General features: G+C 42.4%; 1 protein-coding gene across 1 annotated transcript; it reads left to right on the top strand.

Moving 5' to 3' along the window:
- Positions 1–315: 315 nt before the first annotated feature.
- LOC104429165 (ankyrin repeat-containing protein At5g02620) lies at positions 316–5940 on the top strand. The gene is made up of 5 exons (XM_039310848.1): positions 316–599; positions 1125–1362; positions 1420–1825; positions 2881–3389; positions 4922–5940. The coding sequence occupies exons 1-5, from the start codon at positions 316–318 to the stop codon at positions 5633–5635; spliced, it is 2151 nt and encodes a 716-aa protein (XP_039166782.1). The 3' UTR covers positions 5636–5940.
- The last annotated feature ends 9747 nt before the right edge of the window (positions 5941–15687 follow it).

Below are 15687 nucleotides of genomic sequence, written 5' to 3'. Positions count from 1 at the left end.
CCGGTGAAGTAATTGCTGGCGAGATCAAGCCACTTCAGCTTCTTCAGCCTCGCCACCTTTGGCAAAGGGGCCCCATGAACTTGTCGTTGCCCAAGTCGAGTTCTTCGAGCTTGGTTATCACCCGCAAGACTTTGCTGGGGAAGATCCCAGAGAGGTTGAGGAACCAGAGGGAGGTGGGGCTGCCGAGCTCCGGCCCTGGGGGGGTCGGGGGTCGGTGAGGTTGTTGGTGGCAAGCGTGAGGTTGATGAGGTCACGAAGAAGGCCGATTTTGGTGGGATGTAGCCCAAGAGGCTGACGAAAGTGATGTTGTGAGAGATGACCCACAAGCTGGCGTCGCATGTGACTCCGGTGAAGGAGCAATGCAGAAAGGGCGGTGGTGAGGAGGAGGAGGAGTCGACCCAATTGTCGATGGCAGCAGAGGGAGGCCTGACCATGGTGGTTTTGAACTTCAGGAGCACGTCCAGGTTGCTCCGTGTGAGGGAAGTGGAGACAAAGGGGAGGAAGAAGAAAAAGACGCTATTACAATGCGGTTTCGTCCTCAATGATTTTGGTGAGGCTAGCAAGGGCTCGCCGACCTCATCGGCCACTAGTAAGGGCGGGTGAGGGCCTGCAATCCTCGCTGTTGCCAACGCCCTACTGCTGGCGATGGGTGTCAAGCCCTTGCTGGCCCCGGGCGAGGCCGACCCTCGCTGGTCTAGCAACCTTCGCCGGCCCTTCCCCACTTCCGATGTTCTTGATTTGGGCAATGCCTATCTACAACATCGACGAAGAAGACGATGAACAAGACAACCATTGGTAGATCAAAAAGAAGATGAACAGGAGAAGGAAAATGAAAAGAGAATATTTTTTGGACAAAAATACCCTAGAACAGGTCGCTGGAATATGCATTGAAAATGAATCAGTTCGCCGACCAGCAAGTCAAGTCTTTTTTTAAAACTAAATGACTACTTTGGGGCCTTATTTGATATAGACTCCACCTTGGGTCATCTTTTTGAGAAAGTGAGGCCACTTTAAGTCCCTATTTGAGATTTTCCTACATATAATAGTCTCATTCGGGTATTCTTGAGAAGCATGGAAATATTTTCTCATCAACATTCTCCCTTTAATTGATTCTTCTTACAAAGATCAAAAGGTTCCTTCCACTTGAACTCATTGCTTGTACTGATAAGTTCAAGTGCAACTACTCTGTGTCCTGTAAACAATAAACAACGAGTGAGAATGCATCTTGAAGTGTATAGGGCTGCACAATCCGGAGACTTTGATTCCCTGATCACAATAATTTCGGGAAGTGGGGAAGGCCTTTTGCACCAAACAACACCAAACGGGAGCAACATTCTTCATGTTGCAGCTATATGCAAGCAGGTAAATTTCATTGAAGGTGTTCTTCAAAATCCATTAGGACCATCCCTTCTTTGGCAGGGTAATAATAATGGAGATACTCCCCTACATGTTGCGGCTGAAGTGGGAAGCTATGAAGTAGTTCGAGTCTTCATTGACTTGGCGAAATCACTTCATTGGGATATTGAGAATGAACAAGTTGACACATACAAAGAGCTACTTCGAAAGCAGAATATGGATAAGAATACGGCGCTGCACCTTGCAGTAAGAGGACACCATGATTTGGTGGTGGAGTTGTTGATTGAACAAGATTCTCAACTGTGTGATATTATTAATGCTGCCGATGAGTCCCCGCTTTATCTTGCAGCAGAGCAAGGACTTTCTCGTACAACTGAGCTGATTTTAGGAGCTTCCTCGTCATCATCCTCTCATAAGGGCCCTAAGGGTTTGACAGCTCTGCATGTCGGAATGTCTCTCTCACTAACCTGTAAGTATCAGAAGATACTAAGCCCAGTGAAAAAAAAATTAGCGGAAGTTCTCTCTCGCGTGCAATGCTTCTCTTAGATGAGAGTGCTGGTGTTAGTAACGAGGGCCGCCATCTATCCTAGCTTTCAATAAATATAATAGCAAATTCAAAACTTATTTATTTATTATTACGTTTATTTTGGTGAAAGGTCAAACAAGCCTCTTGATAAGTTACATACGAGAGTTACGTTTTGAAAAGATTCGAGTTGTTATTCTCATTGCATGCTCTTTGTTGTTTCATTTATTGACTATACAATAAGTTTAAACCCATTCGTCTTCTCTTGAAACACAGACTTAAAAAATAGTATCCGTTTTAGATTATGCATCCATTCGGAAAAATCGCTATTTTGATAAGATTGCTGGTAAGAATTTTTCTCACACGCTAATTTCTTTCTACACGTTATTCTAGAAATTGTTCTCTTATTTTTTTTTCCTGAATTATACCATTTTTTTTTTTCAGTTTGCAAGTGATGACAGGGCACGTGGCAATATATTTACAAAAGATCAGCGCATACATTCCAAATTTCTTAACCGTGGAGAGCAAATTATGACGACTAGAAAGGAAAGGGATGCAATGATTTTACTTTTCGAAATAAAGGTCCTAGTCCTCATTCGATATTTAAATTCTCTTATAAAATTGAATTGAGTACAATATTTTCCATAAATGATTGGCATCAGAGTAAAAAGTCTTGGTCTTTTATTCTAATCTTGACATAGCAGATGCCTTGCTGAAAATATGAGAAGCTTCTTCTCAAGCAACTTCACGAATTTCTAACAATTTCACTTATCAAATGACAAACTTTACAAATTTCTGCATTATGTAGATTGAAGGCAGTTAGGTTCTACATGTATTACACAAGATCACTAGAAAAACTTCGAAATTACCATGACATAGTCCTTCCTAGTACAGAGAAAATCGGGAAGGAGAACTTAGTGGCATGAAGTGCAACTTTAAAACCTATGCCAAGATGCTATAAACAGACTAAATCATGACATTTTCCTATTTTATTTGCAAAGGTTGGGAGAAAATCATGGAGAAGGCACCAGAAGCGATCATAGAAAGAGATGATGTGGGGCGGACTCCCCTTCATTATTTCTCTTACTTTGGCAAAGTTGAAGCAATTCGACTACTCCTGCAACACAATACTTCCGTGGCATATGACTCGGACAAAGAGAAGCAATCGGCCCTTCACATTGCAGCATTTCGAGGTCACATCCAAGTCATTGACGAGCTCGTTAGATCTTGTCTTGATGTTTGTGACATGGAAAACACCAAAAAGCAAACGGTTCTTCATGCAGCTGTTATTGGTGGACAAGGGAATGTAGTCAAGCACATACTAGGGATGCCAAACAGGGAGAATCTTGTCAACAAACAAGATGCCGATGGAAACACGGCTCTGCATTTGGCTGCACTTCATAAAGAATATGACATCATACACATACTTGCACAAGACGAGAGGGTGGACCGTTTGACCAAAAATAAGGATCATTTGACTGCCCTTAACATTGTTTCTGCTCATGAGGAGGTATGCTTGCTTGAACACTATAAAACCCGCTTTGTTCACTGACAGTGTAATCTCTTTATTATCTTTTAGAAACCGTGGCCCTAGTGAAATGCTCATTTCAGGTGCAAAGAAAATTGAAGTCTTTTAGCGTCAATTTTGTTTCGCTTATTCAATTTTTTAGGCATATTGACTATATTTTCAATTTTCGTAGCAAATAGTACCATCGATTTCTTTATTGAGTGGGACACACATTTAAAAACGGGGTTCCGAATAAAGTGATGTCACACTTCATATCTTACAATAAATAGTAAGAAAATTTGGTAAAATTCAACTTTGTGGTTGAGCCAATATCACAAACCTTCGTTGCCTCCCACTTCACTTAATATTAATTAGCAAACTAACTATTATTAATTGTACAAAAGATAAAAAGGCTATCTCTATCATTACTTTTCCTACAACAAAATATCAACATCAATTTGCATAGCTTACTAGTTTAGATGTGATTTGATATAATAGTCAATAAACCTAAACTCACTATAGAAGTCTTTATGGTTCTTTCATTATGTGAGTTGGTACATTATATTTTTGTTTATTATTAACTAAATGTGCTTGGTCATACCTCTTTTTTTTTCCTCAAAAATACCAATTTATCTACAAATTGGATGTGTGGACAAAAACGATTTGGTGACAGAGTAAAATTTTAAATATTTTTCGACTAATGAAAAAGTTGATTAAGCCATATTTAGGAGTATTGCAAAAAATAACAAAAATTCGTATCTAAAAAGTTTTATTTAAGATATAAGTCTTTATACCTCCAGTTAACGCTTATATTTTTAACCATCTAACTCATTACCACATATTAAAGCCCCACTTACAGATTACATGAAAAAAACCAAATGTCGCATTAATAGCCAACAGTTAAATGCATATAATAAAAGAAATAATCTTAAGTTTGAATATTTTGCTTTATTAAAATTATTCTCTGATAAAATCCTCAAATAACAAGGTATAATTTAAAACAGACAACTTAGTAAAGTAATTTGAATGTTAGTAATTTTGTTGTTCAGTTGATAAATAAGTATACCTTTGTTAATATTATGTTGTATGATCATATTGTATCATTAGAACATAATTTTCCAATACGGTTCAAATTCGAGCAACACGCAGGTCTTCAACTAGTTCAAAAGTAATTGTCTAAATCTTAGTTATCTTGAAAACATTGCAAAACATTTAGTGTTGGGATTCTCTAAAATTAGGGATAGCATAGAGGCAAAAAAAAAAAAAAAAAAAAAAAGAGAAAAGAAAAATGGAGAATAAATTAGGACTGGGATAGCATACCCGTAATTGTTTACTGCAAAAACTCTATTTATGGGTGTTATCTCCCATTTACCTTTATCTAGAAGAGATGACTTGAATGGATTCTCCACGATGCTTTACCACTCACCACGAGTTTTGTTTGATATAGATGGATTATGAGTGTGTAAAGTGAGGATCGTGAAGTATTTGGCCGAGAAACTTTCACTGGTTAATTGTTACATTTTGTACATTTTCAGACGGACGTCAGAGCTGCAAATGTTTCTAGCCTATTGGAAGGATCTCATGGAATCCTGGGCTTCCAAGGCTGGTTCATTGAACACGGTAAGAAGAGGTCAGATGGGCAATTTGTTGAGGGTGAATCGTCTTTGTCTTTAACCACAGGCAGTCATAATGCCAACCGAGTTAATTTCAATTGGTCAAATAAGAGCATTATGGAAGTCGAACAAGTATTGGCAGCATTAATAGCCACAGTTACCTTCACCGCGGCCTTCCAAATCCCTGGAGGTTATAAGGGCGATGGACCCGACCGAGGAAGGGCAATTCTCGCGGGCAGGGCAGATTTCATAGTCTTTGTGACGTCTAACAGCGTGGCGTTCCTTTCCTCCCTCTTGGCAGTAATCACACAGTATCAAAATTTTACGGTCGGCCACATCTCCCTGACTGTGGGAGGCTGTCTTCGAGTTGCAATATTCGGGATCGTGCTAGCCTACGTGTCGGGTGTGTATGTTGCAATGGATATATCCACCAGGGGGATCGCGGACAGTATCTTTGATCCTATTTGCCTTGTAATGGTCACGAGTTGGCTCTTAGTCGCTGGTCCTCGCGGCGTGATTCTTTTGGGCTCGCAACTTAACTGGCTCATAAGAAACATCGGAAAGTTGTGGCTTAAGTGTAAGACACAATTGTTCGATTTCCCTGCGAGGCTCACTTCTGGTCGCCAGGGAAGCTAATTAGTTGGGCCGGTTCTACAGTCCCGCGACCTTGTGGTGCACAGGGGATCTTCTTTTTGCTTTGCGAACTGTCGATTTCGAGCACTTCATGTCAGCTGTCCAATTTAAAACGTGTCAACGTCCACCGTTGAATCGATCGCAGGCAAGATCGCATTGCTCAAGATGAAGGGTTTTGCACACCTCTGGAGGTTTGTCGAAGAATGTGATGTTCACTAGCATACAAGCGAATTGTGTTGGAGCTGTGTCTCAGTGCTGCTCCTAATGTTCTGTCGTTTTATTTATTATTCAGTCAAGTTTATTTGTTAGGCGGTTGGTTTGTTAGCTATTTTCTAGGAAGTGGAACAAGTCTATGTTATACGTTTATGTGCGATTATGTTTTGCACGTTTGCGTGCAGTTCCGTTTTGCACGTTAGTGTGCGGTTTCAAAACAGATTCTTATTTAACTTGTACTTGACATTTTCTTTTTTTTTATGTAATGAATGAAGTTCAATGTTTCTTCTCGTTCCTTCTCTTTGTAACAAGAATTTCGTGAGTATTAGTTGATTAATCAGCTATAACAGATTGCCGTTGAATTGGGACTTGCCCTCAACTTCTATGTATTTCTATTTCGTGTAATAGTAGCGTAAAACTACAGGTAGTGTCACAACATTTTCAGCATCCATCAAGAGCAAGAGTCATGGGTGATGCTTCCAATTATTTCAAAAGCTTCATAAGCCTTCATAGAAGTTATGATGTCATCTTTCTATGTAGTCTCAGAACTTCCAAGTCAATCCAGTGAGTAACATCATCAAATATATAGGCACACGAGGTCAAAGATGTATCACCATACCGACCTATGCCAAAAGCAATCATTTCGCTTGGTTTTCCATATTCGCGTGTGAAATATGCGTGTTACTCACTAATGCACAGACGATTCAAGCTGATGTCATCTTCCCTTACGCTTGAGTCCACCATTCCCAGATTCATTTATTGTCAAGTTCAAGAGCTGAGAAACACAAAAATTATCAATGAATGTTCACCTAAATCAGTACAATTCAGTGACTAAGTTGCACTTCACCATCGGCCACTCTTAACCATCACCAGACCCACACTGCCTACGGCTGTCCTCCGTCACCATCAACTCAATCCTCCGCAATTGCAACAGTAAAGGAAATGGACTGAACATAAGATCAGAGAAACAAACCTACGCCAAAGATTTGATGGATTCCAGCTGTTAACTTGAATCCGTTTACTCGCCATTGACCGCCATCCATCACCACCGAGACAAACATGCACGGGAACAGAACAAGAATGGGTGTGTCGCTCTCGGTCAATGAGTAAGAAATTCTACAAAATCATGCTTAATGAGCAACGAATCGATCAACAATATGGACGACTACACTAGTATGTCTTCGGCTTTAACAGACTCGCAGATGCTCTCCGGAGTCATTTTATCAGGCACGTCATGTGCATATAGCAGAGAAGCGAAACAAAGCGCAATCACTTCGGATTAGAGATCAGGTTCACGCAAAATCAGTTCAAGGACGCAATCATCGATATGAATACGCAGTTAAGCCGATTCTATCCTAATCTAGGACATGCCATTTCGGTTACTTTTATTCATCAAAAGCAGAGTATAGTAGGGAAGAGAGATTGCTCGTCGAAGAGGAATTCTCGGTCGCGATTACTGGTCGATTTTGCACGAGTAGGATCTGGAAAAACGTGGTCGAGTGAATGAGCACCGGTAGTGAAGCTTCAGACAAACGCGAATGGCTTCAAACACGATTGAAAACGAAGAGGCATGAAAGGATTCGGAAGAAATCGCCGAGAGAGAGTGACTTTTGGTATCTCAAAAGACTCGAGTGATTTCGACCGGTGCCTTCTGTTCTAGTTCTCTTTCCAGTACGTACGTTAGTCAGTGGCCGGCGATGGTAAACCGATGGCGATTTCCGGCGAATGAGGATGACAAAGTAAGAGCAATTCAAAAGAGCTGTACTGTATGTCCACAAGCGAATGCACCATAAATGAGGTTGTGTTAGCAATTATGTTCGAGAGATTACAAACAATCATCAGGTAGCACGCCGAATGTTTAAGAAGACGAGATAGAATATTTGTTGTGGAAATTGGAGTCTTGGTTAAAATGACGGTATCATGGCACCTTTTTAGAAATTGAAAAGGACAGCTTTGTCTAATTATTACTAATGTGCTGCTTCAATTTTACATCAAAATTGTGTCGCTGCACAGAATTTAGAGTGCATGTGATTTTTCAATTGTGCTAATGTGATCGAGGATGCCTGAAGTGGAACTGTGATAGCCTTGGTTTTCTTTAAGCCGAAGGGGGCTTCAAGGGTCTTTCCTTGCCCGTCTGTTTTCTCTCAGGTGCGCATGCGTGCCTCAAAAATGGTTTTCTCTCCGATCAGTGTCTTCCCGAGACTGATGATCAACGACGGCTGAAGGAGGCGAGCACCGTCCGCGGCCGGAGAAGGTAGGCGACGTCTAATGGTGGTGGGGGAAGAATCCAGAAGCTTCTGGAACGGAGCTTCCTTCCAGAGCAATTTTTCTATCGTTTTTCTCTTGTGATCATCGAATTTGGACATGGGCTGTGCGAATTGATCCGGGCTGAAGCTGATATGTTTGGCGAATCGAAGAACATTCCTCTTCTGGGTTATAGAAAATTGATCAAGACCTTAAGCTACCTTAGACAAAAAGTGAGGTCGGGACACCTGGAGTGCCATAACTTGGCACGCCGGGACACTTAAGTGCCATAACTTTAAAATGGTACACTTAAGTGCCATCATCGGAGTAAAATGGGACACTTAAGTGCCAATCCGGCGAAAACCGGCCAAAATGCAGACGTGGCATTTTCCGCGACAAGCTTAACCGATGTGGCAATTTTTTTTTTTAAAAGCAGACGTGAGGAGGAAAATGACGCGCCCATCCACCGTGCACTTGGCCAAACAAAATGACGTCGTTCGTTTATTTGGAATTTAACATTTTGTCGGTTCACGTAGGTCTGACGTCCCTCCATCCATCCATCGCCGTTCACAGCTCGCCGTTCGCAGTGATCGCTCGCCGTCGTCGCTCGCCTTTGTCGGTCGCCGTCGTTGGTCGGCGTTGCGGTCGCCGTCGTCGAGCGCCGTCATCGCTCGCCGTCGTCGATTTGCTCAGGTTTTTCTCTTCTTCCTCTCCCCGTGGTGAAATTAGGGCTCCGACTCGTTTATTAGGGCTCGGACTTCAAATTTGGGGGTCGGCCGGGAAAGGTCGGGCTTGATGTGAGATTTAATGGCTGAGATGTAGTGCTACAATCCTATTGGGGGGTTCAAATTGACAGTTTAGGAGCGGCATTGAAATATAGGCTCGGTGTAGGGCTCGAGGGGGGGGAAATTAGGGCTCAGTGTAGGGCTCGACGTCGCCTCATCCACTGTGATGTGTGATTCATTCAGGGTGTTGAATTGTGATGTGCGAAAGTAATTTGTAGTGGTCGGATGTGAAATGTGCGATGATTGGTGATTGTTAGGGTTCAGAGTATTGGACTTTGCACATGTGAGAATCGAAGGTTGTGGGGATGGGGACTTCGGATATTTGTTTAATAAATTGCATTGTTGAGGACCCATGCTGAGGAATCTCTCCATATTTTAAAGAAATGCGACGGCATAATCAAAGCGGTTGTCGGTCCCATCTTAATTTTTATTTGTCCTTGTCCCGAGGCCTCGTTGTTTTCAAGCCGCACTGCCGACGACCGCATCTTCCCTCTCTCTTCTTTCTTTTCTTTTCTTTTCTTTTTAATAAAGAGTGTGGGGACCTCCACTTGCAATTGTCTGTTCTTTTTGTGAATGTGGTCCCAAAATAGTTAATTGTATATTTGTCCTCTTTTGTTGCGAAATGGCGCATAAAGACTATGTTGCTGTCATCAAGTTTACTACGGTGGAGATTTTGTGATTGGGGAGGATGAGTGGGAGTATGAGGGGGAATGAGGGTACTATCTTTGTAGATATAAAGAAGGCATCTTATATTGGATTTGTTAGGGATATAGTGACATTTTTGCCTTGTAGAGTACAAAAGTTACTGTACTGTGTTCCTGGGAAAGGCTTGAGAGATGGTTTGAGAGTTTTGGAAGATGATAATGGTTTTAGGGATGTCTTATATCATTATCTTCATGGCGAAGAGGCGAAAGTGTTTGTTGAAAACAATAGTGAGGACGAACATGATGACACGTATACCACCGAAGTAGGAGAAGGAGGAGATGAAGTAGGTCATGATGGACGGGATGGGGAGGAGAGGGGCGCAGATGCTGTTCACCGTGAGCGACAGACATGGTGATGTCACCATCACTGAATTAGATTGGGAAGTAGCTGAATCCAAAGGAGGGTGACGATGACGATGAAGGGTTGGCTGCTGAAGCTGAAAATTTGTTAATCTTAAGTGACGCCGACGATGAGGAGCTTACACGCAAGGAAAAACAAAGGGACTTTTTGTCGATAGATTTGCAACTTTGCATGTAGCTGTTCATCCAAACAGACGAAGGCCCCGCAGATGTTGGTGTTGCTGGCAGTGTCCCTTGAGACAGACATTATGAAGAAAGATCGACACCGCAACTTCCCGGACGAAGTTGAAGAAGATCAACGAGCTGTGCGTAGAAGGAAAAGTAAGTTTCCTTCCTATGATCCATCTGTTGCATCTCCTACTTTGTCGAGGTATGAAATTCCATGATGCGATACAATTTAGGGAAGCTATACCAGTTCTTCCATTGCTGCACAAAGAAATATTGATTTCATTAGAAATACCAAGAAATTTGTAAGAGCTAGGTGTTCGCAAAAAACTCTGTCCATGGAAGATTTACGGTGCGTTTGTTAAGAAGAGTGGGTCTTTTCAGATTAGAGCCTACCAAGAGGAACACACTTGTTCCATTAATTTTCAAAACAAAAGGGTAACAAGTTCATGGTTGTCGAAGCACTTCTTCGATCTGATCAAGGTGATGCCCAACTTGAAACTTGCTAACTTTAGGATGCTGGTGAAGGAGCGTGTAGGCATCAATGTATCTAGGAATCAGTGCAAAAGAGCAAAGCAAAAGGTGATAAAGGTACTTATTGGTCAATATGCTAAGGAATATGGGCGTGTGGGAGTATGCTTGGGAGTGTAGGCTGCAAACCCTACAAGTAGAGTGTATGTAGAGGTGATTGAGAGACCACTTCCTGATCATGGGATCAAGTTCGATAAGTTCTATGTGTGCTTTGATGCATGCAGACGAGGTTTTTTAGCTGGTTGTAGACGGATTATAGGATTGGACGGCTGTTTCTTGAAGGGCTTGTGCAAGGGAGAATTGTTGGCAGCGATTGGAAGAGATGCGAATAACCAAATGTTCCCACTAGCTTGGGCTATTGTAAAGATTGAGAACAAGGACAATTGGTCTTGGTTCTTGAAAATCTGATGGCTGACTTGGAGATAACAAACGGGGAAGGGTGGGCATTCACGAGTGACCAACGTAAGGTAATGCTTGCTTTTTGAAAAGTTTAGTCAATAGTTTGCTTTGCTTTGCTTTGTAATATGAACATGTAATTTGCTATAATATTTCTTACTTTGAATTATTGCAGGATTGGTTCCGGCAAGAGCCGAGTTGTTGCCCCATGCTGAACATCGAATGTGTGCGCGGCACATATACGGAAATTGGGCAAAGAACTATAAAGGGGATAAGCTGCAATTGCAATTTTGGCAATTAGCAAAGAGTGCAAACATGGCTGACTTTAGAATAGCCAAAGAAGGACCGCTTCAGTTGACAAAGGAAGGTTGTGCTACCCTATTTCAACTAGAACCGAAGCATTGGTGCAGGGCATTCTTCAGTGAGGAGTTCAAGTGCGATAACGTCGACAACAACATTTGTGAAGTATTTAATTCGAAGATAATAGATGCCGATGCAAAACCAGTCATCTCAATGCTTGAAGATATACGAGTTGCGGTTATGACTCGGGCTGCGAAACAAAGAGATGAGGCTGCAAAGTGGACAAGACAATATGGTCCTAGGATTGTGAAGAAATTGGATGACAACTTGGCTGCAGTACGCATTGTCATCCCATTTGGAATGGAGATGACGGATATGAGATAATGAAGGGTGCGATAAGTATGTTGTCAATCTAGGAAGTAGAAAGTGTTCATGTAGATCATGGCAAAGTAAGTGGAATTCCATGTGCACATGCCATATGTGCCATCCAGTTGAAGGGCGACAATATAGATGATTACATCGATGATTGGTACCATAAATCAAAGTATCTTGCTTCCTATCACCATGATGCAGCCAATTAGAAGTAGCAAGTTTTGGGAGCCCACGGATCGTGAAGCACCTCTACCTTTGCCACTGAAGAAGACAATTGGAAGGACAAAACGAAGACGAAGAATGGCGGAGGGAGAGGTCTCGGGTCGAAGAAAGAATGAGCAGGGAGGGTGCAAAGATCACGTGCTCTTATTGTCGCCTAACAGCCACAATATTAAAGGTTGTCAATTGAGGAAGCAACAACGGTTGAGGCAAGGTGAAGGGCCTAGTGAAGAGACAAGTTGGAGAAATGCACACAAGCGGGCCAAGTGAGTCGACTGTTCTTCGAGTCAACAAGTAGAACCCCGGTAAGTCATGAAATTTATTTTATGTTTATGTTGCTTTCTTGTCGTTTATCATAAAATGTACATAATGATATCCTATTTGGCCTTGTATGTAATGTGTTTGTTAGGTCACAAGAAGAACCTCGCAAGTCATGAAACCGAACAGCTTTGTTCGAAGAAGGCAAGGTAGAACACACAGCCAGTAAAGGATTGGCCCAAGTGGTAGCATCACGGCCAGCTGAAGGATTGACCCAAGCAAAGCATCACGGCCACCAAGGATTGACCCAAGCAAAGATCACGGCCCAAGGCAAATCGTTCTTCAGCAAGCCGAAAGAAATACCCAAAGGCTAAATTCAATCAATTTGTATTCAGTTTTTATTATTATATGTCTCGATATTATATTTATGGTATCTTTTCGCCTCTTTCTCGGAGTTCCGAAGAAAGCAAGTTCGAACTCAATCATGCAACCGAAGGGCCATCACAGAGCCACCTCAAGGATCATCACAGAGCCACCTCAAGGATCATCACAGAGCCACCGGAAGAATCACCGCAAGGGGCACCACAAGTACCACCACCAAACCACCGTAAGGCCAAACGTAAGGAGGTGTCACCGAAGTTGAAGGGCTACACAAGGACAACTAGAACAAGGCCAGGTGAAGGGGCAGGTACACAAAGGCCATCTAGAAGACGCCCAACACAATGGGTCGAACAAGCCTCGGCTGTAGTTAAAGGGCCCAAGAAAGCAGGACAAAGGGGCAACAAATCACAAGTTCCTGAAAGTGACGCCCTATTCAAACAAGAGGGGCACTTGGGAAGAGGTTCGCACAATATGGCTATGGCCTCGTATACGATGAGCCTACCGGGAACGCTCATTCTCAATGTAAGTTTTATTGGCTGCATTTAATTTAATTTATGCCGTAGATTTTTGCTAACAATTTATTGTTTTTTTGTAGCCCGGGAGAAGTTCAGAAGTTCTTATCTCAGCCCAACTCAAGAATCGACGGCCGCACCAACAAAAAGAAGAAAACATCAACATCAACTCGGCTAAAAAAAAAGAGAAAGAACCCAGCTCGAGCTCCGGCCTCCGGCCCAGCCCATCTCCGCTCCGCCCAGCTCCTTTTGATTCACTTCGGCCTATGACATTTGCAGCTCCATCTGAGTCGGTGGATACCGAGAAGGTTGAAGAAGAAGTTGCACGTCCGCTAGAAAGAGTGCCGAATTATGAATCAAGTGAAAGGCCCATCGAAAGGAGGACGAACGGGGGGTGTCGTGCATATTGATTGATGAGATGAGATGTGATAGGATTTGTGGAGCTTAGGAGTAAAAACAGTTATGTAAACGATGATGTTGTCGTGCATATAGAAAGTCTATGCATCGATGGTTATCTTTTGTTTTTTTTTTCTTTAGTTTGTCATTCATTGATGTTGTCGACTCGACTCACACTTGATGAAATATCAATGAAATGAATGTTGTCGACTCGAGACTTGATGATATTAATATCAATGAAATGATCTTGCGCTGCTTGTCAATTTATGTTGTTGTTTATCATGGATTCGGCTTTTACTTGTTGCTGCCGCCGTTGGTGTTCCGTGGTGATAGCCGGAGTGCTGGTGTATCTAGTGATGGTGGATGGTGATGTTTGGTGGTAGGTGGTAGCGCTTGTTGGTGGGGTGCTAATGTCGGGCTGGGGGTGCTGGTGTGTGGCCGATGGTGATGCCTGGTGATTATTGGTTTGTGGTGGGGTTATAGGCTTGGCAGCCTGCACCTACACCTGGTACAAGTGTGCGGTTTGCACATCTTACACCATGTGTGGTGCAAACTAGTGCAAGCCGAGCCTTGCACTAGTATCTTAGCAGCAACACCACCAGCATGGTGGTGGCTGGAGCGCCTAGTGTGTAGTGTGGATAGTGGTGATGGTTGGTGGTGTCGCCGGTGCTGGTGGGCGGCGCAATTTTTGAAAACCGACAAAAAAATTGGCACTTAACCGATCCTATTCTAAAAAAACTTGGCACTTAATCTGCTCACTTTTAACTACAAGTGACACTTAACCGATCACTTTAACAATAACTTGACACTAAAGTGATCATTTTTTCATCGCGACTAGCACTTACGTGATTACTGAATACAACTTATGGCACTCGGGTAATGACTCATGTTTGTCTTGTGTATATGTCGGTCTGCATCAAAACAGAGAACATGATTCTGCATTGCAAAACAGAGAAGATGATTCTGCATCAAACAGAGAGATGATGGTAAACTTATGGCAAGTCCATACCACAGCACAAACGACAACAAAGCAACAATGATCTTGTTCCACAACACAAACTTCTTCGCATCTTTCAAAAAAGAAAAAACCCAACGTTTAATCCGTAACAACACCATTTTTAACTATGGCAGTCGCAGAAACTTTTTCTCATTCTCAAGTACTTTACATTTCATCATAAAGTACAATAGACAACAAAACAACACCATAATACACGCTTGGTAACACTTTCGTTCAATCTTCATCATTGGGACTTCATTCTTGAAAGGTTTAGTTGAAGATGCTTGAGCGTGCATTGACACTTCATTCTTCGAAAGTTTCACCGAAGACACTTGAGCTTGCATTGAGTCAACATCGTCCAAGTCGTCCACGAACACAGATGAAGATTGCTGTCTTTTATGAAGTAGATCCAATATCACCTCTCGTGGCTCGGTCGAGAACTTCTCATCAATCCATTTGAAGTATTTGCACTTCGACGCTTCTTTATATCGGGCGCATCCATAAAATCTTCTCCCGGATTGATTTGAGTCCACGATGTTCTTCTTGGACTCGGTAACCCACAAAAACAGAAACGCTGGCCTTCTCCTTCGCTTCGATGAGAGGAAATTGAGGCGCTGCTGCGAGTCCCGCTCTCCATTTCCAAGATTCGACGAAGGAATTTTGGGCAAATGAAAATTAGGGTTCGAGACTTCACTCCGAGCACTTCAATAGGGATTTTGGCCGATTTAGGGTTTTAGATTTGGGGCATTTGGGGAGACGACGTCGTTTTGGAAGATTTGGGGCTTTTATTATGGAGACGACGTCGTTTCAGACGAGCGCCGACTCAGCTCTCCGGCGAGCCACGTTGGCAAAAATAGTAATAAAATAGTGCCACGTATGATTTCCGGCAAGGGTCGCCGGAGGTGGCACTTAAGTGTCCCACTTGAAAAAAAAAGTGGCACTTAAGTGTACCGTTTGGAAGTTATGGCACTTAAGTGTCCCGGCGTGCCAAGTTATGGCACTTGTGGTGTTCTTCTCATGACAAAAAGTCAAGCTAGTTAAATAAGATTAGGAAAATATATGGAAAATCCCAAATTATGCTTTCTTAAACAAGCTACCCTAAGCTTTTCAATGCACCTTAAAAGCCCTTGAATTGATATACTTAGGACACATTTACCCTATGACCCGTTAATGGAGTTGAAGTCAAGATTATTCCATCAAAATTTTGTATTGTCCTTCAAAT

The sequence above is a fragment of the Eucalyptus grandis genome, chromosome 4 (assembly GCF_016545825.1).
Source record: "Eucalyptus grandis isolate ANBG69807.140 chromosome 4, ASM1654582v1, whole genome shotgun sequence".
NCBI lineage: Eukaryota > Viridiplantae > Streptophyta > Magnoliopsida > Myrtales > Myrtaceae > Eucalyptus > Eucalyptus grandis.
This window is presented reverse-complemented; position numbering and strand designations above follow the sequence as displayed.